The 26,794-nt window shown below is 38.1% G+C and overlaps 2 protein-coding genes across 2 annotated transcripts in view; both read right to left on the bottom strand.

The window, feature by feature from the left end:
* Positions 1-116: 116 nt before the first annotated feature.
* Positions 117-18,930, bottom strand: LOC146170232 (MAM and LDL-receptor class A domain-containing protein 2-like). The gene is made up of 19 exons (XM_083387948.1): positions 18,639-18,930; positions 17,735-17,961; positions 17,085-17,220; positions 15,945-16,125; positions 14,949-15,055; positions 14,191-14,349; positions 13,281-13,552; positions 12,330-12,561; positions 11,045-11,202; positions 9,766-9,876; positions 8,826-8,988; positions 7,650-7,793; positions 6,850-6,983; positions 5,965-6,142; positions 4,682-4,931; positions 3,677-3,881; positions 2,822-3,056; positions 1,656-1,787; positions 117-277 (listed from the first exon to the last, which is right to left on the bottom strand). Exons 1-19 carry the CDS (start codon positions 18,928-18,930, stop codon positions 117-119), a joined length of 3,477 nt encoding a protein of 1,158 aa, XP_083244074.1.
* A 1,337-nt stretch (positions 18,931-20,267) lies between these two features.
* LOC146169949 (MAM and LDL-receptor class A domain-containing protein 2-like) overlaps positions 20,268-26,794 on the bottom strand; it is a 99,243-nt gene continuing 92,716 nt past the window's right edge. Inside the window, exon 36 of the mRNA XM_083387937.1 lies at positions 20,268-20,364. Coding sequence (XP_083244063.1) covers positions 20,268-20,364 — 97 coding nt within the window. The remainder of the gene's footprint in view (positions 20,365-26,794) is intronic.

The following is a 26,794-nucleotide window of genomic DNA, read 5'->3' as shown; positions in this document are numbered from 1 at the left end:
GCAACACCTTTAAAAGTCGCAAACAATTTCGTGCAAAAGGTACGCTGCCCAAAGTCCGACAAAGACGGCTGACAACCTTGTTTAATCCACAACTCTAAAGAAATTTAAACTCAAATTCACTCTGGTTTTTCTAGCATTACCACGTATGGTGTCACGAGTTTGCCCAGTGGAATGGTGGCCTCCATCCATTGGTTTCCCTTCTCTCCAGCCAATGACCAAGTTGCGAGCCAGTCCAGGTCTGTTTGGTTGCCTTGCGCCATCCATACGTTAAGTTGCCCTGCAAGTTTAGGTTTCATAGTTATGTATTGTGCTAACGTTAACAGTGAGCTTGCTAATGCGCATTCCGATGTAAGTGCTTTATGACCTATTTAAATCTGAATTCTGTTACTTTCGGATAAACGGTCAAAGGTCACTGAGCGCATGGTGCCTTGACATTGTAGTTGTCCTTACTTCAGTTGGTGTAACTACCTTGTCGCGTTAGGAGCTCATATTGTGAGGTACTTGTAAGTGTTTGGCGATGATGTTTAACTTACACTGATGCTGTTTCTGTTTCAATAACATTGTCTTGTATTCATTTGAATTAAGATGTGAACCCACTTGTTTAAGCCTTTGTGTGTTATTAATACATTTCTGTACACTGATAAAGACTTCAGTATCGGATCGGATCCATTAGTTTTCATATTGTTTATTTATTACTAGTGTTGCAAACGTTCATTTATCTGTATTTGCCGGATTTGAATACGAAATTAAGTTGCTTCACTTGGTTTATCAACTCGCTAACAACGACTTCGGTTTATAGTTTAGTTAGTACATTTAAATTTCCCCGGGAATAAAGATAAATGTATGAAGAAACCCGTTGATGGAAGTTAAGTCAGTTTATCAGCTGTATGTCTTGTGAACTGTTGAATATTATTGTGTTCAGGGTCAATCGAAATATTTCAGTTTGTTCCGGAATATTTTTATCCGGCATCACACACAAACAAATGAATATTTGCAAAACATTGTATGCTCCAAATCGTAGTTATGCATTTTGGCGATTATGTTAAAACGGCCAGCTGCTGTATTAGGTCAACATCAGTCGAACGTTTAACTAGCATGTGGTGAGGTTCGAACTCACGACCTCCGGTCATACCAGGATGCCGTTATCGTGGGCCAGTACGACTCCAGAATGACCTAATCACAGAATTCACATTATATATAAAGAAATCAGGTGGCACTGTATAAAGACAAATTGTATTTGATTCTCGACAAGCTTTCGCACAACCGTGCTTCATCAGGTCAAAGTATAAAATCATTTCTACTTTGACCTGATGAAGCACGGTTGTGCGAAAGCTTGTCGAGAATCAAATACAATTTGTCTTTATACAGTGCCACCTGATTTCTCTATTTAGAATTAGGACAAATACGGCCATATACAAAGATCACATTATATATGTACGTTTAAGTTGGTTAATGGTTTAATAATTAAATAATTAGCTCATCCAATTTACCTATTAAAGTTTTAAGGACTTAAGAACAGCATAGTTAATATATTCTAGCCAACTTTTGATGGTCTGTTAGTGACCTATTGAACCATTTAAAAATCTAAAGTCGCTCAACTTGAGTTGGCAATAATTAAAAACAAATCCTGAACACAGCATTTAAAGTTAACTTACCGACGTCCTTTCCCATCATGTTGTAGAAGAAGCGAAGGCACTTAGCGTGGTTGCTGCTCACAATCTCCGACACCAATTGTGCTTTGTCGCCATTGGAATGCGAGAATGCGTTGTCCACAAATATGTAACGGCCTGAGTTTAACACAACATCTGTAAGTGCCCGGGAAACATTGACAGTGTTCTGTATTTTTCATTATTTATTAGGAACTGCACTCTCATTAATCGCTTTTTCCCTTTTATTTGTGTTTTCCGAAGTTATAAGTGCTTTTTTTACCCTACGATAATAATCGTTTGATATGCTAGCGGCAAGTGCTTAACACAAAGTAGTATAAGGACCCAGTCAGCGTTAATTTGTTTTTCTTATAGCGATCAGTCATCCGGCAAGTATAGGGATGCGTTATTTTGGGGAACACTAAGACTATTACAAAAACGCAAGTCAAAGCGGTTTCTTTGTGACGACAAACCTACTCTTTTTAATATTCTTTTTAACCTACTCTTTGTGATATTCGCGTAAAACTATCGCAAAACAATCATACAAGACCCTTCCACAGCAGAAAATTACCACACTCACCCAGGGCCGGATTAAGGGTACTGTAGGCTTAAGGCTGTTTACTAGAAAAGAGTCTAATTTTGCAAAACAAGCTATAAAAACTAATAAAAATACATACATGAAAACTCTACTCAGTCATTCGTTTTTTATCAAAAACTTTACTGTACTACTGGACCTAGATCTGTATCACTATTAGCTTTACAAAAATGTAACCTTTGAGGGCCGAATTTTTCCAGGGCCTAAGGCAGTGGTTCTTAAAGGGGGTGCAGCGGCACCCTAGGTTCTATTTTTAATGCCAACAAGTGCCGAGAGATATTTAAGAATCTTTAGGAATCTTATTTTTACTCAACTCTTCCAACTTTTTGTGTAAGATTAAAGTGGAATAAATCCAATTATAACTTCCTACGTTCTGCAGAGTTGATGTGTGCTGTTCCAGTTGAGTTTATTGTGACATTCTAGTGATTTACCTACAGAAAAATCTTGTGGGGTGCCGAAATCTATTTATTATTTTTGAGGGGTGCCGCAAGCCTTTTGAGAAATTGAGAAAACACTGGCCTAGGTTGAGAAACACTGCCCTAAGGCTATAGCCGTAGTGTAAATACGGCATTTCTCTTACCTTCGATAGTTCCAAACGTGTGATCAATAGTGGGTCCGTTGAAAGAGGTGCCTCCATGTCCGACCAACCACACTACGTTAGCGTCATCCGAGTTCACCCATGTTCCCGCTCCGTTCTCGAAATCGCAATTGCCCGCTATTGGACACGCCTGATCGCGCAGCACTACGTCATCGATGGCTACCACGAAAGGATCGCCAGTGGTGTCGTAAACGCTGCTGATGCTCTCGAACACAACCTGAATAAAATATAATTTTCTCTATGAAAAAAACGAATCTTTCGATCAATGATGCAAGCAGGGCAAGCTAGAAAAACAACTGGCCTGCAGTGAGGTTCGAACTCACGACCTCGGTAAAGCCAGGACCGTCACTCTACCAGAGCTACACAGGCTCAAAGAGGAGCGAGTCGAGAAACAACTATACACCAATGCTTGATGCATCTGTTAGTACAAGCAACTCCATATTAAAGGTTATCCACAGTACCATATCATTTATTTAATGAAACATATAAAACCGATTTTAAGTAATAACTCAAACAACACAAAACAATAAAAACGCAAAATTTTAGGTAAATTGTTTTATGTGCAAAAATTAGGATGACTAAACACATTTTTTCTTTCAACTCAAGTCATTTGTCCGAAAAGCTTTAAGTCAAGTCGAGTCATTTGCCCAAGAGACTTAAGTCAAGTCGATTTATTTTTCCTAAAAAACTTAAGTCAAACCAAGTCATTTGCCTGAAGGACTTCAAGTCATTGGAAAACACAGACTTAAGTCAAGTCTTTAAGTCAAGTCATTAAGTCTAGTGAATGACTTAAGTCATCACAACATTGTCAACTGCTATATTCACCATCCAACTAACCTGGAAGTTTTGCTGGGCGACGATGGACACTTGTGCTACTTTCCACACTCCACCATTATCACCACTCTTGGTCCACAAAGCTGGTCCAAGAACATTGGCCTGGCCTACGTACACAACCAGCCTGGCGTCGTCCTTGTCACCACGCATGTAGTACCAGAACTCAAGGCAACGGCCGTTAGTGGGCGCGTAAGAGGGTGAGTAAAACCTAAGTGAAGATTTTTTGGTTTTGGGTTTTTGTTGGAGTATTGGAAGCATTGTTTGGCACCTTTAGATTAATGATCCTTTTTTGGGGATCTATTTTACTAAAGTCAGTAACACAACTGAATTTTGGAGCATAATGGTTGAAGGTTGTATAGCAAAACGTATAAGAGTATCAAAACCCAATTTGAAGTAACGCTTTGGATATTTATTTTTTTAATTTCAACCCTTTGCTCATTTTTGACAAAATTTAAAAAAGTTTTTCGATAACGGCTTAAATATGTTCGATGTAACTCGTTTTAATAATATGATACCCCGAATATCTGAAGACGTTTGTAGCATTAAACCTTAAGTCCAGCAGTTGACAACTGTAACTACTTTAAGGAAATGCTTTTGGTATGCTCGCAATATATCTCATTAATCAGGATAAGCGGAAACAAATTAGCTTAAAACACCATTTATTTTTACAACTAAAATTATTAAATATCTTTGACTAAAATCATTTATTTTTTACCGCTTCGAACAAAAATTAGTCAGCAAGGTTTAAAAACTTTTAATAAAAATGCATTCGCCATATAAATAAATGACATCATCAGTTTATCTTTATTCGAATAAATATTTTATTTCAATTCTAAAACTTTTATCGTCGGCATTATGTGTTCTGTTGGAGGGCAAATTCTGTTGTGGAAACACATATTAAGCTTAATGTTTATTAACAACAAAATGAACAAATCTAATTTTAATTTGAACAAACATAATTTTAAAGTTTGTAGAGCAAACATATTTGGAAAATTTTAATTCACTTGCCATGCAAATGTGCCGTAAAGGTTTTTCGACGAAGTGTACACGTATTTGGCGTTCTGGGTGTTTTGCGAGTGGTCAGTGGTGGGTGCGTTTGGCCCCAGGTTGTTGTACCCACTTCCCTGGGCCCACATCATCTGAAAGGTTTCAATGGGGAGATACCCGCACATGTTAGGGTCCTCGAAGTCGCACACGCCGATGGTTGAGTAGATGCAAGGACCGGTGAGCATTCGTATGTCGTCCAACGCTATGTCGCCTGGGAATGTGTTAAATAAAATGCTAGTATTGCTTCACTCTATAACTAGAATGATATAGGCTCTGATCCTTTACCAAGTTAATGAAGTCATTTCAACATAATTTAGCGATTCGAATTTCGTAATTGACAGGTATTGATTGTCAAATAAATTGTACGTCATTAAGTCAAGTTTACTTTTGCTGAACACAAAGGCAAGTTTGAGTTTCATACCATAGAGTAACCTTCTGGTGTCATTTGTTCCTAATAAGGTATATCTTGAATACGAATATGATAGCCAAATACGTAAACTCGTGAGTAAATCGACATCTGTTGGACAAACGTTATGATACGCACATGTATCATAAACAGTTAGATTTGCTGAATTAACTTTTGACTCTCCAATTGTGAAACAGGTACAGCAAAGTAGATACATCGTTTTTAACTAATGGTGTTACATACAAGTAAGTAACTAAACGTCTTTATTAAGATGATGTCGATTAACTTAATCTATTTGGCTTTGTGATATACACAGTATTTTTAGGCTACATGACTTTAGCATAGGCAACAGTCAATGGCTAAATTATATAAGACAGTATTATCGTATTTTTGACAGGCTTTATACTTGAAGTTTAAAGTGGCCATTTAATATCCAGGATTCTGTTTAACATTTTTTCAAAAAAGGAGAAAAACAGCTTGATAATGAATTGGAAAAGCCAAAGAGGTCGAGTAGATCGACATCAGATACGAGCTTGTATCATCTTTAGCTAATGTGACTGAAAAGTAATTCAGGCATAACTTATAAAAGATGGGAAAGGTTGGGTCACTTTTAAAAGGTGGGTTGTGTTCAACCTTTTATAAGATGCTTCAATTACTTTTCAGTCACATTAACTGAAGATGATACTAGCTCGTAACGAAACGTCTCAATCAAAATGATGTCAATCTACTCGCCTTTTTGGCTTTGCAATTTATTATCAAGCTAGATTACAGATCCTTGCATAGTGTACCCAAGTTGTAAAACCTTATCGTACGACAGGTTAGAATAGTGACAACTTACCGCCATCAGCATTGCCGACAGTTCCTTGGAAAATAAACCTGGCTTGTGTTGGGTCGCTCGGCACTGGAAGTTGTGCCTTGAACCAGTGATCGGTCAAACTCCCGCTGTGGCTCCATTTTGGAACGAGGCCGGTCGTAGACGAGGTTGTGCTGACGTACAAGTTGAGACTGCCGACTTGCTGCAGTACAAGTTAGTTTGGTTTGTCAAAAAAGAGTTGCCACAAGTTTTGTGAATTAAATTCAAACACATCGAACGACTTAAAAAACTATTTTCAAAGACAAGAAATCGGATTACTGTGTTAAAAAAATCGATGACGATTCAAAATAAATTGCATGGTCATCACAATAACAAATACTTTAGAAATGTATTTTACTACGGTATTTTCTAAACAAATAACTTCGCACATAATAAAAAATCAAAGACTTTTCGAAAAACGTATGGTTTTTAAAAGACATTTCAATATTTAAAACAATTCAAAGACAATTGAAAAAAAGGAGATTTTAAAGATATAAAGATTTTGAGGCAACCAAATCGTGCTGGAAATAGTACTACACTATTAGGTGTGGAAGATAAAAGACAGCCAAAAAACAAATGCATTTCTGCACGTTCCTATAGTAACACCCATTTTAATATATATCGCCATATCAGAAGGCAACTGAGGCTATTAATATAAAAAAGGCCAAAGGCAGTTCTGATCAAAAGGCCAAGATAATTCTAAAATAATTCTTAACGACGATGACTTTGTATATATAATTATAATTTTTTAACAACTATTATAAAATGTCTGTTCTTGATTATTAGCATTTCAGGACTACTGCTTTTATTATTAAAAAAATAGAAAAAAGTTAGGGAAATATAGAAGTAAAAGAAGCAGCAGGTACCCACCGGTCCGTACATGTGGTACCAGAAAGTGAGGCAATGTTCGCCGACGTTTCGGTTGATCGAAGGACTCAAAATTTCCGCCACGTCGCCGGGTCCTTGGGGAGAGGAGGTCTCGATGAACACGTAGTAACCGTTCGCTGCAAAACATGACGTCATTACTTATGACGTGTTTCTATGATCTTACTACAGTGCTGCGTAACATGGGACACGCTATAATGAAACATATACGGTGGACATTGGCCTCTAAGTTTTTTACGCAATATATTACGTTGTGGTAATAGAGCACAATGTGCAAGTGTTGCCCAGGTGAATAAAACCATATAGTTATGATAAAAATAAATCTAGGCACTGGGAAAAATTGGAAAACTATTAAATTCTGAAGTGGTAAAACTATTGATCTCTAAAATTACTACAAGACTTCCCGGGCTCACATTTTTAGGTTCATTTTACCATTGTAGCTAGTATATTATACCTTTGGAAGACTTAATGGTTTTAATTACACAGAAGAAAGCAAGCATTAACTAGTCTTATTTTGGTTTCAACTTTTAGGCTCGCGCTAATGAGAGATGGGCGCCAGGCAATGGTGTTTTTCTTTAAATATTAAACGTCTATACCTAAAGTTACATTATTTAAATATTATGTGCTATAGATGTAAAATGAGTTTATTTTGACCTAACAAAACATATTTGGAGCAAAAGATTATCAAATAAGGTATTGCAACACAGCTTTCCAGTTTACACTTGATAAAAATCTGCATTTTTCTTAGAAAACAGCCCCTAAGAAAAATCGGGAAAGTCCCTAACCTGTTCCAAGTGTGACGTCAGTCTGTGGCCCGGTGTTCCCGGTCGAAGTGGCGCCGCTCTGTCGGTTCCAGTCGAATTGGTCCGATATTTCCTGGCTCCAGGCGCATAAGTCCGCCTCGAACGTGCAGTCAACGATGGAGGGCGCTGTTGGGCAAAACAAAATGGCGGCGGTAAGGTTTAAAAATTTGTTATGTTCAAGGTATGTAATTTATTAATGTTAATATGCTGAAAGTGCCCCCACTATGTTACGCCTTTTCACGATGTAATCTTCTGTGCGACCTTCCGAGCAATATTAAAAAAGAGGGGGAGTAAAAAAAGAGGAAAGTATGCTGATACACAAGTAAGTGGTCGTTAGCTGCCTGAGAGCTTTCCTCCTGTAATTTGTTTTCCATGTGCTTTCAAAACCATTTCATTGATTAATACAAGAAACGAAAACATTTAGAAATTTGTGAAAAAACTTTAACTTTGTGTTTTATTTGTTTGTTACGCATTGGAGTTTCCGCAATCACCAAAACACTATATTTTACCATTTACAATATTCTTCCAAATTTACGTTTTCCAAATACTCCATGAAATAAAACAAAACACTTGCAAAATCTTCAATGTTTTAACGAACTATTTTGGTTACGTCTAAATTAAATGTTATAGTTTTTAATAAAAATATCGAAATGTAAAAACCTTTTTTTAAACGAAACATCCACGTTTGTGCGTAGCTCGTAAATTCAACGAATATAGGTGCACAGTAAGTGAATAAAAAAGACCAGAACAGCCCATTGCAACGGTTTTAGTTTGTGATAGAACAAAATTTATTCAAACTAGGAAAATGTGTACTTCTTTTCTCAATTTGATCTCTGTAAATATTTATGAGGAGGACAAATATTAGGTTGTTTTCTAAAAACTTAGGACAAAGCAAGTAGCGACGATCAAACTTCCTTGAAATCCTCAAAAGACCCAAATATATACAGTTTTTAGTTCTTAAAATATAATTATTTAACTTAAATAAGTGATCGTAATTCTCAGCCTATTTTTCTGTTTATAAAGTATTTTTCTGTTTATAAAGTAGAAAGACGAATTGTAAAAATTATTTGGGGAAACACGCGATTTCCAACTATATAAAAATATACAAAATCACGTCTCTCTCCAAAAACGTTTTAAAATGTCGGAAAAAACACTTACGGCTAGTTGGGCCGGCGGGGGTGGTGTTGGGGTTGGGGGGTAGAGTTGACACCGAAATCTCGGCACTGGGGGGCATCGGGGAGCAATCGGCCTCCTGAAAGCTTACGTCATCAACAGCAATGTCGGTGTAGTAGGCGGTGCCTAGCGTGCCTTCAATGACAATCTAAACGGGATAGAGATGGTATATTATATATTGAATTCCTAATAAGTATTGACGATACATGCGTCTTTCTGTTTGTAAGCTGTTATTTGGATTTTTTTGATGTCGGTGATTTTTTTCAATTCTGTGAGTCATGTTGTTATTTCGACTGTCAATTTGCTTTTTATTTACGGGTTCAGTTTTATAGATGACTGGTCCATTTGTGTTTTAGTGGTTTTATTTTTTATTTTGTATATCTTGGTAATCATGTAATCATAATATAAGCTTTGTGACATTAGCTTTCTTCTATAAGAAGTATTGTACCAAACTAAAAAGATGATGTGAATACCTAGACTAGATGGACGAGAAAATTCGCTGAAAATCAAATTTCTAAACAATTAGGTCGACATATAAAAAAAGACGAAACTTAATGTAAAAAGTCACTACAATTGTTGGCCTTATCGGCGTAACATTTTTTGTGAAACATTGTAGTGCGTATAAAGCTTATTTGATGAGTTTAGCTTATTTGAAGAATCGCTATATTCAATAAAAATCAATGAAGACAAATAATACGCATTAGGAACAAAATGCCTCACCCTGTATTCTAGTTAGGAGAAAATAAAAACGATTAGGATTTAGAAATTTAATGTAAAAACGTTACTACACTTGGTGGCGTTATCAGGGTAACATGTTTTGTTGCAACAATGCAGTGTTTTTTAAGTTTACCTTTGATTTGACAGATTGCTATATTCATTAATTAAACGCAGATAAATAATAAGCATTAGGATCAAAATGCCTGACCCTGTATTCAGCCACAGAGTAGATGGAAACCCTTCCGTTCAACCATTGGTCGCCTTGGTTGCCACTCATTGTCCAACGTGGAATGAGCACTTCCATTCCGGAGGTAGTGATCTGTTGTTAAAAAAAAAACAAGTAACGCCCAACAAGTCACGTTGTTTGGCGTTGTTTGGCAAGGATCCTAACTAAAAAAGCAGACAGCAAAAAACGATAAAACTATTATTAAAAATGCATTTTTGATTAATAAATATTCTGTTGCAACCAGGCATAGTATACTGAAAATAAGTTCTTCTGGTATATATTTGTTTGTTCAACGTTCAGGTAACTATTCAGAAAGCCTTTATCAGGGAGTGACACACACGGCCAACATTTTTACTATGCGTCCTGTTGGCCGTTTGTGCCATTCCCTGATAAAGGCTTTTTGAATAGTTACCTGAAACGTTGGACAAATAAATTTATACCAGAAGAACTTATTTTTAGTACCTTTTCTAATTAATATAATATTTTTTTTATTTGGAAAGTTTTAAATTCTGTAATCTATCGCGTGATTTTAACATTGATTTACTTTTAATCAAGCAATTAGTCCGTATTTGAGCGGCCTTTTGAAAGTTGTTAACATAACTTTTGTCTAACTGAGGTATTTGGGTTGGACGCCGCTGGTGTAAGAAAACTGAAAATAAATAGTCAGTGTGAAGGGTAACGTCAAAACCCAGGCAGTGTACATGCAACGTCGGAAAATAGCGGCGTAATTGTCGACGTTAGAGGAGTCCGTCATTGTGCAGGAAAAGGACAGAAAGGTAATCATTTGTGCCAACAAACCCACCGTAGTTTTAGACATGTTGCACTAAACATGTGATAATAGAAATCACCTTGACACTTGAAAGATAAATGTCGACCTTAATTCGTGATCAGTAACAGCCGAATACGCTAACAAAGCTAGCATTTCAGTTCAGACACTATCTGACTAATACTTATACTGTTTATATTTTTTTATTTAGATATATTGACGACGCCTTTGCTGGGGAAATATATACATTATAGATACATATCTTTTAACAGCAAAATACTCCAGCAAAGCTAGTAAATTTAGCTAGATTTGCTAGACCTTGTTGCTGTTACTGCTCAGGAATTAAGGTCGACATTTATCTTGCAGAGGTCAAGGTGATTTCTATTATCACATATTCGGTGCAACATACGTATTTTTAAGATCTTTTAATTGTGTGTGACCAGAATTGCTAATTTTGCTAGAGTAACCTGCTGTTAGTTTTACACCTGTACATACCTGTTGAATGTACATGGTCAGGGTGCCCATACCCTGGCCGAACATGTGGTAGTAGAAGTCAAAGCATCTGGCGTTGGTTGGCGGGAAGAACTCAGACACGTAGCGGGCCTTCTGGCCTGGCTGATACTGCCCGTCCGTGCCAACGTACATGTACATACCTGTATGACAAGATACAAGCGTTTAGATAATTGCTTATTTGCTTCTGTAAAAAGTACACAGGCAGTGATTGCGTCAGAAAATTCCAGTTTGACTAAATGTCTTGAGCGGTTATGGTTAAATGAGTACGCACGTCCGGTTTGGATACGGATAGGTATCACTCTACAATCTACACATTTAGAGCACGTACGTATCTCTCCGTGCATATCAAACGCATTCCGTGTTCGTGTAACTTTTACCAAGCTATCACGGTCACAGGGCGGAGATTTCCATGCTATGAACCTCATACTATTGGTGTTGAAATTCCACACTTAGGAATTTTATTTCCACCTTTTTTTTACATGATTGTGGAATTTAACAACATTTTTTTTTAACAAATTTATTTTATTAAAACCTTATTAAAACCTCCAAATTTTACAGTGACACAGTATACCAGGGGTGGGCAATTATTTTGGACAGCAGGCCGCATGAGAAATATAAAATGTCTTGCAGAGCCGGATAAAAAATCGATGTGAAACGCACATAAATATAAAGTGTGGTTTATTTTGGAATAAAAGCTGTAAATCCTTGGTTTGCTAATCCGGTAAGAGTAGGAATAGGTGAGGATGGCTTTCGAGAGTATTTTCTCAAAAAACTTTCTAAAATAAACCAAAAACGGTGGGGTTTATTTTTGCCTAGTTTTGTTGAAAATCAACCCCGGACCGGATTAAATTGCTTGGCGGATAGGTTCCGGCCCTCGGGGCGTAATTTACCTTTGACTAACACTGATTTTACGCGCGGATGCGTGTAGAATATACGCACAAACGTTTTCGTGTACCGTATTCGGGAAATTACACGCACGTATGTACCATTGTACAATATATTACGTCGAAATCAATTCACTTTATACGCACGTCCGTATTTGTGCATATACACTCGCGTCTGTATTCATGCCCATTGTACGCACTATGTGTCAATCAACATAATACACACGTCCGTATTCGTGTACGATTATTTATATATCACTGCACGATATACGTATACCTGAACTTCATACGCACGTCTAAGGAGGTATACAGTACACGCGACATATACACGCACATCCCAATTCGTTTCCCATCAGCCCAAAATAAACCAGCAGTTGTCTCACCGGAGCTGGTCCCTGTAGTGTGATCGTTCTGCGGACCCGAGTTCTGCATTGAGTTGGATGAGCCCTGACCCTGCAACCAGTTGAAGTCGTCGTAGGCGTCAGTGTTGTGCCAAGTGCAGTGAGAACTAAAGTCACAGTCGCCCGGGGGTGTACATGGGCCTTCATAGACGCGGAAATTGTCGACGGCGATGTCGCCAGTGTATGATACACCGACTATGCCTTCCAGAATTATCTTCGAAAAAAGATATGGGTAATGCTGGGTTTATAGGAGGCCTGGTACATCTATTACTGAGAAATGTGGGTGTGAACACAATAAATGTACATGCTTTTGCTTTGATTTTTTTTTCTATGGGCGTGTTACGTATACCAGGGTGCATTTCTCCGTTTACAAAAAAAACTTTTTTCATCAAGTCTTGTTCAGTCCCGTAGTGTTTTGGATAGATAAAATTAATTGCCGTAGAAGTATTAAAACGAAAGATTTAGCATTAACAGAAACAAAGCATGAGTAGTTGGAAAATGGCATTTATAGGGTCAATTGGAAGTCGTTTTTTGTCATTAAAACACTCAAAAATCCCACTCAGTGTCCCTGATAATTCAGTTAGTATCGAAATAGGGTCGCACATTCCAAAAGGCGGACGTTCCCACCCGGGGTATTTTAAATCTCGGTCGTTAGAACAATCTTTCTTCATGTACAATTGAGCTTGAACAATAAATAAAAACTTTGACAGCTCGTGTGCAGTTAGTAGTTTTGAGAAAAATGAATTGAACTGTAAGAACAATTATTGCACAGTAATTTTTAGGCTTTCGTTTTTCAAAAAATGGTGTTGCCAATCATTATTTACACAAAAAGCCAAAAGCTATGTCGGTTGAGAAAGTTGAAGAACTACTCCTTGAGCATCTATATCCGATGAAGCAATTTTTCACCATTTAAACAACAACACCCATTCTTACCTCGTAATCGCCGCTTCCTTGCGTGAGGGTGAACTGAGCCGGAAGCCACTCGTCGCCCTTATTGCCTGAGCGGGTCCACGTAGGGCCTCCGTACTGGCCACCCACGTCGCGCATATAGACGTTGAGGACGCCGGTCGAACTTCCGTACATGTGGTAGTAGAAGCGGACGCAAGATTGAGAAGAGGCGGCTCCTTTCTCGAACACGGGAGAAATGATGCGAGCGACGTCGCCGGTCGATTGGGGAGACGAGCTCTCGATGTACATGTAGTGGCCTGTAAAATAATATTGTTTATATGTTAGGTTGTTCGATGTACATGTAGTGGCCTTTAAAATTATATTGTTTATATGTTAGGTTGTTCGATGTACATGTAGTGGCCTTTAAAATTATATTGTTTATATGTTAGGTTGTTCGATGTACATGTAGTGGCCTTTAAAATTATATTGTTTATATGTTAGGTTGTTCGATGTACATGTAGTGGCCTTTAAAATCATATCTTCATGTGTTTCGTTGTTTGATGCAGCCTACAAGTAGTGGCCTTTAAAAGCAGTGGTCCGAATGTTTAGTTGTTTGATTAACAGACAGTTGCCTTTAAACGTTGGATTATTGTCCATGTGTTTTGTTATTTGATAAATATGTAGTGGCCTTTAAACGTTTACATATGTTCAGGTGTACTTGGCTGTTTGAGGTACATGCAGTAGCGTTTAAAAACATATTGTTTATGTGGTTGGTTGTTGGATGAACATGTATAGTGGCCCTTAAAAGCATATTGTTTAGGTGTTTAGTTGCTGCTCAGCAGCTCAGCGCAGCTCTAGTTTAAAAGGGCCTTTCGGCGCAAAATAGTTTAAAAAAGTTATCCTGTAAAACTTATAAAGCCTTGGGGACTTCCTTGCGGCCCACACTGGTTCTTACCGAACTGTGTGCCATACGTGTGGTCAAACGTGGGTCCGGTGTTGCCCGACGACGTTTCGCCGGTTGCCCACGCCCAGTCGAAATCGTCGGTTGTATCTTGGACGAATCCGCAAACCTGATCGTCTTCGAATTCGCAAATCTCGCTGTAGGGCAATGTGCCTAAATAATATAAGGGGTAAATCAAAAGGGTTGGAGGGGTTGATGTTAGAGGGATGTCCGATAATAGCGGATCGGAATCGATACCAAAGGGGAGCAGTATCGGTATTCTCACGATACTAGGCTGATATCGGTGCGATCTGAAACAAAATTAATATCAGAATTTCAGCCATGCTTTGCAATTCAAAAAGTATAATTGATCGGATATCCCAATAGTCGTCAGTAATCTTGGTGATTTATGTATTTATAGGATGAAAAAAAACTAGAAAAAATTAACTAAATTGTTAAGTATAAGTGCCATTATTATCTGCGCTAATAAACTCCTGCTTTATGCCAAGTAAAACTGTAAATAGCAACTTAGATTTGTGAGTTATTTGTTTTAGATTTGGAATTTTACCGCAATAGGATATAAACGTTAAGCGCGCACTGATCATGAGAGGAAGGACAACATGGTTGCAACCACCAATCACTAATATAAAAGTAACCACAATCACTAATATAAAAACTATACTATTAAAGATTATATCAATTGCAAAAACAACTTATTTAATCCCACAATCACAGCCCATGGCCTTTTACACTAAAATGCCTTAAAAATGTACTTTTGCAGGGCTTCAGTACTCCACTTGACACTCCTGAGCTCTGCACTTTGTTGCTGTAAACAGAACTGCGTCCATAGCAGGTTCCGGCGAAGTTGGGGTCGGCGTAACTGCATGGCAATGAGCAATGTAAGTTAAAAGGTTAGATCACCCGTAATTAAAACTTCTAAAGTGTTTCAACTAAGTTTTCGCTTCTCATATGAGTTGGTCCACTCGCTAGAATTACAGTAAGCCGGATTAAATTGTGTCTTAAAATTAATATATTTAAATCACGGCAGTATGGTGATGTTTGTAGGTCGTTTTAGTGAATATTAAGTTGATTTATTTGACAAAAGGTTGATGAAATGGTTGTTAGGACACACATGTTTAACATGTTCTTAAAAATGACGTGGCTTTTGATTTATGACTATAAATCCACTTTGTGGTTTTCATTATGTTTCCTTGTGAGATTTTTCGACAAACAGTATCGGTCCGTAACTAAATGTCGAGTTCTCAAAAGGTTAGATCACCCGTAATGTCAACTAAATTTCGAAGAGATATCTTTTATCAACTGTTAGCCAACAAACCGAAAGATTTATTCAAAAACAAGAACTCGTTAGACTATACTTAAATTTCTTTGAACCATTGCTATAGGTAGTTTAAAATATTTGGTTGAATTGCCAAAAAAAACTCAGTTTTCGGTGAGAAAATAGTATATTTAACATAAGGCAACCCAAATTATCAGTCCCCTTTTTTAACAAGCAATAAATATCTATCAGCAACGTTTTTTTTTTCTTTTAGATTTTAATTTTATTTGTTGTTGCTGTTGTTTTATATAAGGCTTGCATTTTGAACCAGATTTGTTTCTCTAGTTAAAAGAAAAACACTTATCTTTAGTAAAGAAAGTAAGAAAAAAAATATAAAGAAGATCTAAAACATAAAAAATAAAATGAAAAATACACAAAAATAAAAAAATTCTATAAGAGCTCTTTCGCCGCCGTATTATAAACCACAACACACCTTGGCCGGTAATTAACCCACACATCACAGTTGTAAGTGTCCCGACATGCGGCCGCACAACGATTGCTGTCGCTTCCCATCAGGCCAAAGTAGAAAGTGTTGGGCCTGGAATCGACGCCCGGTGTACTAATCAGACCAGCCATGTAATCCCAGTCGTGGTAGGTGTCCGAGCATGCATCGACTTGGAAAACAAACAAACGATAACGATTAGAGGGTATTCGTATCAAGCGACGACTTTTAGGCGACCACGATGCTGGTTTATCCATAGGTCGTGAGTTCGAACCTCACTGCAGGTTAGTTGTTTTTTTTAGCCTGCTCTGTTTGCGTCCTTAATCGACAGATTCGGTTAGGCTGTAATTGCTTCTGGTGTACTATAATACGTTAGCCGTTATCGTTAGAGCGACGGTCCTGTATGATCGGAAGTCATGAGTTCGAACCTCACCGCAGGCAAGTTGTTTCTCTAGCCTGCCTTGCTTACATTCTTGATCGACAGTTCGGTAAGCCGTGATGGCTTGCGGTGTACTATAATACGTAAGCCGTTATCGTTGGTCAAAACGTTACTTCAGAAGGGCTAGATCACAGTTCCTGTACATGTATGTGTATTGTGTACATATTTTTTATTGAATGACATGTTACTGTAGATCCCCCTCAACGTGAAGTTGCTTGTACAAACAGGATGTAACAAGCAATGGAGCTATGGTTGTTTCTCGGTGTGCTCGCATTTAAGCTTGTTTATAAAAGCTGGCAGAGCGACGGTACCGGTATGACCGGAGGTCCTCAGTTCGAACCCCACCGCAGGCCAGTTTTTATTTTAGCCTGACTGACTTGCATATTTCATCGACAGATTTTTTTATTTTTTCGAAGACTTTCGGTGTACTATGTAACTTAAGCCGTTATCGTTGGTCTTAGCACGGCGTCATTCTAAGTGTGCTTTTAACAAGCGCGTTAATTCACCTAAATCGCTCATGTGAAAAGGCTTTGAAACGCATCGGAGATGCCTCCTCTAGGAATTTGGATTGTGCTCCTATAGTATTGTTCCCAATTTCGTTCCGCGGGCACATAGTTTGTTTCCACATCGCAAACTTTGTTCCGGGAACAATATTTTGAACAAAATTGTTCGCAAAATCGTTGGATACTTACACGTGTCGCAAGTCCGGTTTAGAGCAAACACTTCGTCGAATGCGATCCCCGATTTGTCGTCTAAACCTCGAACAGCTTGAAACCTGACCTCCGTAACGTGGCCGAATTCGATGGAGGTGGGAAAGTTTACACGAGCCTAAAGGGAAATAACTTTAGTCTTTACATTGTAGTAAATGTAAAAAAAACAAGCTGTTTCGTTTATTTTCGAACCATGTATTGTGAGTGGATGAATTATGTGACAGCCCAATGATTGGATTGTTAAATATCAACCTTTTTATGGCACAAAACAAAGGTTTTTTTATTAATTTCGTTTACAAATGTTTCGGCAATACTTGAGCCATGAAGACAAAAGTGATAAACGTAAAACAAGCGATAATAGCGATTTTATCGAATAATATTGCTTTATAAATTGTATTGAAATATTTTTAGTTTTGTAAAATAGTTGAAATACAAGGGGTAGAGTCGGAGCCGGACTCGGCTTTCCACGAAATCGCACATTTAGCTAAAGTCGGACTCGGGATTCGGATTTATCTTTGGCCGACTCAGTCCTGACACAAAATCTCTCGCTAAACCAGTCCGGTAATGTGAAAAACGGTTGACAGAAACGGGTCCAACAGCTCAAGTCGCAAAACTGACGAATATACACGAACCTTGTGCCAATGCAAGCCTTGATCGCCAGACCGCTGCCACACAACCTCGCTCGTCTGATTGTTGTTGAGAATCAGGTAGAGGGATTGGACGTTGACGCCGTGCATAAAGTAGTGGAATTGAATGCAGCGAGGCGCGTTTCCCTCCGAGTAGATTTGCGGGCTCACAAGGTCCGCCCTTTCTCCGAGTTGAACTCCGGGCCCGAGAGCCCAAGCGTATTTACCGGTGCCTGAGAAACGAAAAGTATTACATCAGTGTTGCTCAACCGGGGTGCCGCAGCCCCTGTTATGCCATTTCTAATGCTCAAGGGTGCCTATAAGTATTTAGAAAAGAATCTGATTTTTCTAAATTGGTAAGCTTCTTGATACAACTATTTGTGTACGATTATAGAGACCATTATACTAAATGACATTTCCTTCATGTTTTTAAGTTGATTGTGTTGTCCCAGTTCCATTTATAGTGACATTGCAGTAAAATACTCAGGGGTGCCCAAAATCTATTTATTATTTTTGAGGGCGCCGTAGGTCACAAAAAGTTGAAAATCACTGTATTGCACCATTGTTTGATGTTTGCCAAAATATGCCAAGGCATGTATATCAGCAAAATGAGGGGGCTATAAGAAAAAAGAGCTTGTTAAAACGATTCGTATTTCATAACGATAAGAGACGTTTTACAGTATTATGCGATTTGGTGTTAAATTTGTAGGAAAATTGAGAACAAAATGTTTACACTGGATCTCAAAACGCAAATCTTTTCCTAATCAGTCTTTGTCCAATATATTACCTCACAAAAAGGAATTAAAGCGCTTTCTCTCCAAGGTGTTTGGTAATTTAAGTAGTCAATAGTCGCAATTGGTTTAGTATAAGAAGCTTGACTGTACTCTAATCACAAACTACGCCCTTTTACCAGTAGAGTAATCCCCATCGGGGCCAGTAAAGGGAAGGCCAGCGTCTCCCGTAGCAAGCGCCCAGTCGTACGCATCAGTGGGGTCATTGGTCCAGCAGCACCAGTCCGAAACGAAACTGCAACGGAACCCCGGGATTTCCGGGGCATAGGGGGGCGGTGGGGTGGTCGGGGGCAGTGGTATTGCGTTCGGTGGGAACAGCGGGCCCTTGGGACAGGCCGACTGGGCCGTGAAGACTGTATCGTCGATAGCGGCGTCGCTGTAGAAGCTGGAACCGATCACGCCCTCGAACATGATCTGGAAATATATTGTTGGAGTAGTTCTGTGCCCAGTGTTTGAAGCAGTAGTCCCAGTTATCTTGGCCTACGTAACCCTATAGGAATGATCACGTATATATTGTGCCACCATTACTAGTGGTGTTTTTTCCCTAATGTTTTACTGTCACTTCATGATGAATTAGTTTAAAATATCACACATCAAATGTGCACAACTTACCAATAAAGCAAAGAATGAAAATTATAAAGCGTCCAAAACATTTCTCGGCACTAAAAAATCTTTATAGAAAGCGGTACCCGATTAGAAAGCACAGGTCAAAAATGATCGCCGACATTTGGATTGGCTTAGGAATACTTTTAAAAATGGCTTTAAAAAAATTATTCAACAATTAAAACAAACACTTCATTTTGTTTTACACGTAAAACAAACAACTTATAAGCGTTGATTTTTCGTGAGAATAAATTGTCCAACATAAGGTGTTAGAGTTTAAAACGTCGAAAACACCTGATTTAAACCCTTGTTTTACACAATGAATCAAGTCCATGTCAAGTCATTTATCCAAAAGACTTAAGTCAATTCAAGTTATCGTGGTCAAAATACTTCCAGTCATGTCGTTAAAAAACAGAGCGCTTAAGCCATGTCACTAAGTCATTACCTTGCAGGCTTCACAAGACTGCTAAGCAATGCTTTGCGGATAGGTCAACACATGAACGTTAGGGATGTTCAGATTTACCTTTTTTTAATTTATGTTTTCTGCTTGATTTCCCATTATGTGTCACATAAAAATCAGTTTCACAAGTTTTCAAAACAATTGGACAACATTTAGGGGTGGGGTAAAGTAGGGCTTTAGGGGCTTTTAAAATACATTTTAAGGTACATAAAACTGGAAAATAGATTAGTGATGCTTTCTTGCCATTGTTTAATATAAAAATTACAATGTTTCTGTGTTTAAAACAATCGTACAGTATCATGTTAGGGGAAGTCCCAGATTTTAGCAATTTTAGTGTGGTAACTTTGGGGTGCCTGCGGAGCCCCTAAATGTTGTCCAATTGTTCTAAAAACTTATGAAACTGATTTTTATGTGACACATATTGGGAAATCAAGCAGAAAAGATAAGTTTCAAAGTTAAATTTGAACATCCCTTATAGACGTTATTTGACAAAATGACTCAAGCCCAAGTCAAGTCATTTGTCCAAAAGACCCAAGTCAAGCCAAGTTATTGTGGTTACCAGACTTAAGTCTAGTCACGTCATTTGAAAACAGTGACTTAAGTGCACTTAATTCAAGACATTAAGTCATTAATTCACATCATTACACACTACTGAGCAATGCTTTGGGATAGGTCAACACATGAATCATGTAAACACACTCACGTAGTAATCTTCAAGAGAGTTAATGGTGACTTGAGCCTCGTTCCACCCAGTTCCCTGGTCGCCAAACATGCTCCACACGTAAGTGTCGATGCCGCTCGTCGTTCGTATTATCACATTCACAGATCCCATGCTTGCTCCGTACATTGAGTAGTAGAAGGTAAGGCAATCACCTGTGAGGGGGAGGTATTGTAAATTGCTAGTCTATAACTCTGAGGAGGTATTGTACCTGAATACAAGTGGCAGTCTCACTATAACTAACGACTTTGAAAAAAGATACATGCTCTTAATTCAGACCCTTGAAGAAGACAACTCTGCCTTCAGTTGGTGGAATCTTTACTTTCGTCACGATTTTAATTTTAGGATTAATTCAGCAGCATTCTTACCAGTGAAGGGTAACTTTATTCATGCTCGCCAAATCTTCAGGTCACAAAACTACATGATTTTACGTTGTACGAAAACCGATTTTAGGGTGATGTTTGTAGCGATCTGATACCTAATTGACATTGGTATTTCAGCCATGATTTGCAATCCAACGAATGTTTCTATTTTCATGATGAACAGAAATTTATTATATAAAAATAATAGGTTTACAACCTAAGTACTAAAACTAAACTTCCTAAACCACATGTTTGTCACCTGATAAATAAAAGTAGCCTGACAGATAAATTATTGCTATCAGGTTCATCAATCTTGCTTATCTCACGATAAAAAAGGTGTCATTTGTCCACGTATTCGGGTATCATTGAAATGCATTAACCCATACAAACCCTTATGGCAACTACAGCGCACTAACCCAAAATTGTAGATATAACAAGCCACCTTATTTTACATTGAGGTTAAGAAAATTTTGCTCTTGGCAAACAAAATTGCTGATTTTAGTTTTTTTTTTCAAATTTGTGATCGTTTTAAGCGTAGCACAGTCTCGTTATTCCGAAGTTGTTGTGTTCCCTTAATTAATTCCAAGTCTTTTCCTAAGGTTACAACTAGTTGTGTAAAAAAATTTTAGTGACAATCATCCTTTTTAAAAATTCGCCATTAAAGTTTAAATCAGGTTTCTCACGAATCTTTATACAAATTTTTCGCGTCGCGTGCATCCATTTCTGTCCTTACCAACCGATGCAACAAAAAATGTCCGATTCCAGTAAAAAAAAACGCCCCCATGAACGCCGTTTCACCCTTTATTACCTGCTCCGGTTGTAGCTGTCTTCTGATCGCTGCGCATCAAAGCCCTGTCGCCTTCCTGTTGTCCAGTGGCCTCTGTGTACATGTACCCTGGGAAACCCTGGTTTGAACCTGTATTATCACGGTCAGGTCCCGTTGAGGTGCTGGTCGTCGATCCCTGGATAACACGACGAAGAGTACAATTGTTGAAGATTATTTGTTAAAATCGTTTTGTTTCTTTATAATGGTTGGAGGTTGTAAAAAGACGAAGTAAGAATATCAAAGCCCATACAGAAGTAGGTAACGTCATTGTGAACGTTTCGAATAACTGTTTATTTATATGTTGCACTGAATATGTGATTAATAGAAATTACCTTGGCCCTTGCAAGATAACCAAAAAAAGATATACTGACGATGCCTTGATTGTCGAAATATATATATATATGTTTTTTAAGATCTGTTTATTGTGTCTAACCTGAATGGGTAGCTTTGTTAGAGTATTTTGCTGTTTATTTACATTCAATATCAGAACGTTCAAAATTATACCTACTTCTGTATGGGCTTTCATATTCGCACTACGTATGACTACAACCTCCAACCATTGTGCTCTGTAGTTGAATTGTTCGACGAATGAAAGCGATATGCTGGTAATTTTAATTCTAATCGAATTGATGATTTGCCTGTGTGAGGACCTAATTCTAATTCTAACCTGATTTCCATTTTTACCAAATTATGCTACTTACGGCGGCGTGTTTTAGTTTTATAACCGATACACACTTTCAGCCATGCAGGCGAGCCGAAAATTAGACCTGAAACGCGCCAGTCTTGGTTTACTTGTTTTTTTCATCCGTATTTCGTGAAAAATATGCGAATTTTGCAAAAAAATGATTGAGCATTGCCCAAGGGTATTTATAATTCTAATCTGATTTTCGGAAAACTGGAGATTGCAGCATAGCTGTAGAAGTCGAATGCGATCACGCACGTGAAATTGATCTGGAAATATTTTGTTGGAACTAATTGAGTGTCCGGTGCGTGATACTGCATTATCCATTTAGCTAACCTACAGAAATAATTATTACATTATGACACCCCCTTACTAGACTTAACAGTATTTCTAATTCTAATCTAATTTTTGAAAACCGAAAAGTTCTAATTTCAATCCCAATCTAATTCAGAAGAGCTAAAATCTATCTGTCCATATCATATCTGACATTGCTTGCCGAAATTACCAACGACTTTACACTTACGCTGTTAATAATCCAGTTGAAATCGTCTTCGGGTGACGCGATTTGGTACCAAACGCAAGGTCCATAGTCGAACGTACAAGATCCCTGAACCCCGCAACTTCCCTTGTGGATTACGAGGTCGTCCATTGCGATGTCCGACAAATCTCCCGACCCCCTTGTGGCCTCGAACGAGAGACGGAAGGGAGTTGTTCCCGCCGCTTTGCTGAAGGTGGTCTGGGCCGGAAGCCAGTTGTTGCCTAAAATGCAGTAAGGCCAGGGTGTTTAAATTTATTCATTGTAATGAAATCTTAACAAAACAAAAAAACGATAAAAATTCCAACAAACTACGAAGAAAAAATAAACAGGAAAGTTCAACAATGTATAGAAGAGAAAACATAAAAGAAACAGTCAGAAAGAAAACAGCAAAAACAAACACACACAAATATAGACGCATACACTAATATTGAACGACAAATTGTATTGACATCTTAACCAGCTTTTGCACAACCCTACTTCATCAAGTGAAAATAGAAAAAAAATTAAAAAAGTTTTTTTTTCTACTTTGACCTGTTGAATCACGGTTCTTCAAAAGTTTGTAAAGATTTCAATACAATTTTTCGGTTTATTGTGCCACCTGATTACCGTATTTAGAATTAGACAAACACGGTCGAGATTGATTTACAGCGCTTTGAAATTATTGCCGCTTCTTTGTAGATTTCCAACACATTGCAAAAATATCCTTCTTATAAAAATTTATTCCAATAAATGTTAGCTTAATTAAACCACATCGACACAAAAAAAAACGTACAGAAAGAAAACCAACAACACAGACAAAAAAATACAGAAAGAACAAAAGCAAGCTAAGAACAGATAAAAGAGAACACAAAGGAAAGAAGATAGAAAGAGAAATTAAAAAAGAAAATCCCAGAAAATGTAAAACAAAATATAGAATAGAAAAACAAAATAAAGCAGTGAGAAAGGAGAAAGCAACAAAACACACACAAACACGCACGAATTACCTTGGTTGCCTTGAACCGTCCAAAGCGTCCGAACCTCAGCGTCGTTTTCATCGAGCAACTTGACTCGAAAGGTTCCCATATCCGACCCGTACATGTGGTAGAAGAAGTCAACACACACATTCGTGTCGTCCAGTATGTAGGAAGGGGTCCACTGCTTGGCCACGGCGCCCGGGGAACCACCGTCCGTAGCCCGAGCCACGCTAAAGTAACCTGGGGAAAAAAATACAAACAAAGCTCGTTAATCCCGAACAGAATTTGACAAATAGATAATAATAATTCGAGTTCAGTGTTTTTCATCGTTTTTTCGCGGCGACTCAAACATTAAGCGTAAGTATGACAGCGAAGTTTCGGCGACATAATTATATCTTTGCTAAACTTTTTGCAAAAGCGAACAAAAAATAAATAAGATAGTACCATTAACAAAGTCAATTGGTAATGCCTTCTTATTGCTTCAGCAATTTTCTTAAATTTAAAAAAAGTTTTGCTCAAAACCAATCTTAATAAATCTAACCATAAAATTACCGCAGTGGGTGACTCAACCAAATCAAAATGCCAACCAATTTTGTGTAGCGACCCATGGGTTCAGAAATAGTTGTTTCATTTTTTTTTCTTGAGGGCTCAGGTACCTCGGGGGTGGTGGGGTTCTAGTTGTTTAATTTGAAACAAAAATCTTCAAGTTTTTACTCGAGAAGTTAAGTAAAAGAGTGTCAATCCTGGCGGCCAATCTTCGCTGGCCTGAATTGTTAGCTTTGCTAGAGTATTCTGTGGTCGTTTAAAGGTTGTCGACACCATTTCAAAATTGTCACTAGGTAGCGCACTTCCACTGATCATACAACCAGGGCACAGCAGGTAACGCAATTAGCAACGCATAAGCATAACATTATTACAACCGAACAGAGCTTCTACATAGAGCAATAAATGACAGGAAAGCAATGCATGGCAAATAGAAGCATCGGGGTTTTGTGAAGTTATATTACAGAAGACAACAATTGTTGTCGACGAACATTGGAAAAGTTTGTACTTTCTTCAAAAGCCGCGGCAAAGCGGATTTTGAAATTGCAAAATCTCTCAACCGCAAACTCACCAAATCTGTCGCTAAATGATGCAAGCAAGGTCATAAGGTCCTGAGTTCGAATCTCACTGCAAGCTAGTTGTTTTTCTTGCTTGCGTCATTGATGGACAGATTCGGTGAGTGTGCGATGGCTTTTGGTACGTTGGTCAAAAAGCGTTGGTCAAAAAGCAGCTTTAGAAGGGCTAGAACACAGTAGCTGAAGACATATGTGTGTGTGTATCTTTCATTGACCGTCACAAAAGTGTAGAGCATTAAAAGCAAATAATGTATGGCCCAAACCAACAGAAAAACAGCATTTGCGAAATACACCAGCAGAAGCATTTTGCGAAATACATAAAGCTGAGAACCAAGGGTAGCCAGAGGGCTAGGGTTGCGTAACCATTCTTCAGAAGAATATTCGTTTTATGATCCAAAAACACTATAGAAATCGCAGGCGCCGAGCATTATTTTGCATACATTTCTAAATCCATCATGATAGCGAGGGCGCTATATGCATTGGCATGCGTACGATAGGTAGACGTGAGATTTTTGGCACAGATGTTTATTTTCGCGTTCTATTTTTTGATTTTTCTGTATGACACGTTAAACACTAAACTCTATATAACGGAGTGTTGCTCTTCCAGCAGAATATATAATAGATCAACGTATTTCCGCCACTGCGAAAGGACGCTGGGTCCGTACAGACCTTTAAATTTATGAAATAAGCTATTGTTGCCAGGCATAATAAAGCTATTGTTGCCAGGCAGTATCTATTATGCCTGGCAACAATAGCTTATTTCATGCATTTAAAGGTCTGTACGGACCCAGCGTCCTTTCGCAGTTGCGGAAATACGTTGATCTATTATATATTCTGCTAGAAAAGCAACACTCCGTTATATATTATGCCTGGCAACAATAGCTTATTTCACTAAACTCTATGTATGCTCGAAACACAATGTCAGTTCGAATTGGCTTAAATAAAGCTGTTAAGGTTTCAAGAGGTAAACCTATTGAAAGGCCCAACCATGGCGGACATTGAAGTGACAAGTCATCGCGCGTATTTCTGCACTAGGGTTCCTTACACTCTGCATGCTGTGTCGCGTTTTGCGCATGAGATCACTACTTCCTTAGCGCTGTGCAAGCCGTTGACGCTGGAAAGACAGTTAGCGGGCAATCAAAAATGGCTCTGGATTGTTGCTTTGGTGTTCTAACAATGGCAAATAAACACACGTTTAAATCTGAAACGTTCGATAGTTTTAGCTTTACAAACAGCAGCGTTATTTATAATCGAACTTTTTTGAGCCAGCGTAGTTGGTGTTAAGTTATAAGGAAGTGCGCTGGTTCCTATATACGAGCCAGGCAATTTGGGGAAGTGGTTAATTGCAGGTGTCAATCAAATTTCGCGCGTACGGTAGAAAAGGTGTTTGCATGGATTGTTATTACGCTAACAGTGGAAATACGAAAATTCGCTATTCAAATACAGTCAATAAACGTAGAGAGAATATCAAATCCCATACAGAAGTATAGAAAGCATTTTAAACGTTTCGAATAGCCCTTCCTTTTCTGATTTTCAGCATCTGTGTAAATGTCTTACTTCTACATGAGCTTTGATATTTTTATTACATCTAACCAAACCCCCCAAACAATATGCTCCAAAATCGATTAAACTTTTCTTTAATTTAAAGAACATATATTAATTAGTGGCATTATATGGTTGGCGGTTGTGGTTAGATGTAGAATGGATATTAAAGCCCATACAGGGGTAGCTAACATATTTTAAACGTTTCCATAAATTTTAATGCTGAAAGTAAAATAGAAACTTAGTTAGGATTACCCCTTATAACACAATTGTGTACGAAAAATAAGTTACAAGATCTCATACGACAAAAACAACCAGATCCGTTACTTATACAGGTTCTAAAATGTGGCTTAATGTTTATTTTACCCAATATAGAATACAAACGTTTCGTTACATTTTCGCGTATTATTTGAGCATCGTGCTCCAGTCTAAAGACAAACATGCCCGTGGTGTCAAGTGGCTTTCGTCTATTA

This window comes from Ascidiella aspersa, chromosome 1 (assembly GCF_963924565.1).
Source record: "Ascidiella aspersa chromosome 1, kaAscAspe10.2, whole genome shotgun sequence".
NCBI classification, from domain to species: Eukaryota; Metazoa; Chordata; class Ascidiacea; order Phlebobranchia; family Ascidiidae; genus Ascidiella; species Ascidiella aspersa.
Note: the sequence above shows the minus strand (reverse complement) of the source record. Positions and strands in the feature narration are given on the sequence as shown.